Source organism: Bombina bombina, chromosome 3 (genome assembly GCF_027579735.1).
Source record: "Bombina bombina isolate aBomBom1 chromosome 3, aBomBom1.pri, whole genome shotgun sequence".
NCBI lineage: Eukaryota > Metazoa > Chordata > Amphibia > Anura > Bombinatoridae > Bombina > Bombina bombina.
In genome coordinates this window covers 816,387,981-816,391,538 of record NC_069501.1, presented here as the reverse complement: position 1 = coordinate 816,391,538, position 3,558 = coordinate 816,387,981, and the positions used below count along the sequence as shown (strand labels likewise).

At 34.6% G+C, this 3,558-nt stretch overlaps 1 protein-coding gene across 1 annotated transcript in view; it reads left to right on the top strand.

The window, feature by feature from the left end:
- The window catches only part of LAMP1 (lysosomal associated membrane protein 1), a 98,164-nt gene extending 94,915 nt beyond the window's left edge, over window positions 1-3,249 (top strand). The window contains exon 9 of the mRNA XM_053707764.1: window positions 2,273-3,249. Coding sequence (XP_053563739.1) covers window positions 2,273-2,412 — 140 coding nt within the window. The 3' untranslated portion in view covers window positions 2,413-3,249. The remainder of the gene's footprint in view (window positions 1-2,272) is intronic.
- The last annotated feature ends 309 nt before the right edge of the window (window positions 3,250-3,558 follow it).

Genomic DNA, 3,558 nt, shown 5'->3' with positions numbered 1-3,558 from the left:
AAAAAAAATTACAGAAAACAATTAACATTTTATAAAAAAATTAAAAAAAATCCCCTCAAAATAAAAACACCCCCTAATCTAAACTACCAAAAGCCCTTAAAAGTTAAACAGCTCTTTTACATTTTAAAAATACTAAGTCCCCCCCTAACAGTAAAGCCCCCTCACCCACCAAATACTCCAAAATAAAAAACCTATACTACCCATTGCCCCTAAAGGGGCATTTGTATGGGCATTGCCCTTAAAGGAGCATTCAGTTTTGTTTTTTTTGACTGCCCTTTAAAAGGGCTTTCAGCTCTTTTACAAGCCTATTAAATCCCTAATCCTAAAAATATAAACAAAATAAAATTAAAAAAAAAATCTTAAATCTAACCCCCAAATAGGTACTCACCGTTCCTGAAGTCCGGCTGAAAAGGTCTTCCAGGCAGCTCCATTATCTTCTATCTTCATGAGGTGCGGAGCTGGCTTCCCCGATGCACGGATCCTCAGCGGCGGCCGTCCAAAGTGGTGTGGAGGCTCCTCTTCATGCGATCGTCTGCCGCACACTGAATATTAAATGCAAGGTACCCCATATTTATTGGGGTACCTTGCATTTCTATTGGCTGAAATTTTTAAATCAGCCAATAGGATGAGAGCTACTGAAAACTGATTGGCTGATTTGAACAGCCAATAGGATTTCAGTAGCTCTAATCCTGTTGGCTGTTTTCAAAATTTCAGCCAATAGGAATGCAAGGTACCCCTAATTGAATACGGTACCTTGCATTCAATTTTCAGTGTACGACGAAAATAGGATGAAAAGGAGCATCCACGCCACTTTGGACAGCTGCTGCTGAGGACCGCCGCTCCGTATCAGTGCATCTGGGAAGCCAGCTCTGCACAGCCTTTGCGCCGGGTGAAGATAGATGATGAAGCCGTCTGGAAAAAGACCTCTGCCGGACTTCAGGAAAGGTGAGTACATATTTGGGGCATAGTCTTAGGCTTTTTTTGGGGGGGGGGGGGGGGGGGGGGGGCTTTTTTTTTAGGGTTTTTTGGCTGTAAAAGAGCTGAATGTCCTTTTTAAGGGCAATGCCGATACAAATGGGTAGCTTAGGTTTTTTTATATTTATTTTTTTAATTTTGGGGGTTGCTTGGGTGGGGGGGGGTTACTTTTTGGGGGTAATTGGTTATTTATTTTTTTTTAGGAGAAAGAGCTGTTTAACTTGGGGCAATGCCCTACAAAAGCCATTTTAAGGGCTATTGGTAGTTTAGTATTAGATTAAGGGGTGTTTTTTATTTTGGGGAAATTTTTTATTTTTAAGGGCTATTAGTTTAGGTTTAAATTTTTTATTTTGAATAGCTTTATTTTCTTTTCTGTCATTTTTCCATTTTTTATTTTTTATCACCTTTGGGGTTTGTAATTTTTTAAACATAGCCTGCCCTCTGGGCAGGCTTATCGCCTAGTTATTATTATTATTATTATTATTATTATTATTATTATTATTATTATGCCTAGTTGTTTTTATTATTATTATTATTATTATTATTATTATTATTATTATTATTATTATTATTATTATTATTATTATTATGCCTAGTTATTATTATTATTATTATGCCTAGTTATTATTATTATTATTATGCCTAGTTATTATTATTATTATTATTATTATTATGCCTAGTTATTATTATTATTATTATTATTATTATTATTATTATTATGCCTAGTTATTATTATTATTAAATAGAAAAGCAAAGGTAGTCCAAACAAACTTTTCCAAACCTGGGAAAGATGGCATAAAAGAAAACGGGTGTTCTGGAGCTATTTATGGAACTTAAAGGGACATGAAGCCCAACTTTCCAGTTGACTTCTATTATCAAATTTGTTTTATTATCTTGGTATCATTTGTTGAAGGAGCAGCAATGCACTACTGGTTTCTAACTGAACACATGGGTGAGACAATGACAATAAGTATATTTATACAGCCACCAATCAGCAGTTAAACCTAAGTTCTTTGCTGCTCCTAAGCTTACCTAGATAAACCTTTCAGCAAAGTATAACAAGAGAAGGAACCAAATTAAATAGAAGTAAAGTGGAAAGGTGTTTAAAATTGTATGCTCTGTCTAAATCATGAACTGTCTCCCCCCCCCCCCCCAATCTATTATCTCTGATCTTCTCCTACGTTACTTTTCACAATTATGTTTATTATTGAATATTAGTATAGACTTGTAATGAGAATTACACAAAGGTAAAAAACATGTTAAGATATTTAATACATGTACATATTTTGTCTTTCAGCTGTGGAATGTGTGAATGATGATAACGGAATGCTGGTGCCCATTGTAGTTGGAGCTGCTCTGGCTGGACTTGTTCTAATCGTACTCATTGCTTATCTCATTGGAAGAAAGAGAAGCCATGCTGGATATCAAACAATATAAATAACCTAACATTAAAAACAAACAAAAAATACCACTAGCACTCAAGAGAAAATTGTGGAGTAAATTATATTTTGAATAGGAAGTTCATTAGCAGAATATCCTAACATGTGTGAAGAAAAACCATTCACGCTATTTTAATGTGAAATTCCATTTTAATGCATATATTGACTATGCACTGAAGATCCTCAAGTAAAACAATGATTTATTTTTTCTCCTTTGGCTAAGTAGTTCAGTACTGCCTTAGGAACAATTGAAAGTGCTTTAGAGGAATTAAAATAAAATGTGCATTCTGAGAAGACATGAATGCAGTATTTTTACAGATGTGTTCAATAACTATTTACTTATTTCAAACTTTTCATATTCAAAGGGAATCTTATTTGTTCTGTTTTGCAGTGACTAAATAATTGCAGGTTTTTTCTGCATTGTATAATCATCAAATAAATTACTGACATCAGAGTTAGTTAACGGATTCTAGCGTAGTGGTTGGTTTGAGTTCACGTTTCTACTCTTATGCTTCAGCTAGAAACAGACTTAAATGCCACGCCTCTGCAGGGCATTAATGATGCAATATTTAAATTACAAAACTTTGCTGTTCTGCTTGCTCTGCTTTTTCAGAGCAATTATTTTTCTAAAACTAGTGTCATTTCTTATTTTCTCTCTCCCAATTATGTTTTGTCTCCTTTGTTTGAAGCTGCGGGGTTGAATGGTATTTTTGTGTACAGTAAAGATATGTATATGCAGATTGCCTAGCTTTTTTTGCCTGGTTGGGGTTGTATAATTAAAGAAATTTGTGAGTATGCATTGCCTTAACAATGCTAATAAACAAACCTGTTTTGACTTGTTGTTTTGTTCTTTTTTTCTTTTCATATATTGTTTGCAGGATTTAGGGGAATTTCTCATTAGTTTTTTATATTAGCACAATGGCTCAGGTTGTCAATAGAATTTACCTATATTATTTTTAAACAAGAGAAATATATTTCTTCATGCATTTTCAACCTATCTTCATACTGATTAAAGGGACAGTGTACTTTTGTTTCCATCTAAAGGGGAGGAGAGTCCGCGGCTTCATTTATTACTTGTGGGAAATAACCTGGCTACCAGGAGGAGGCAAAGACACCCCAGCCAAAGGCTTAAATACCTCCCCCC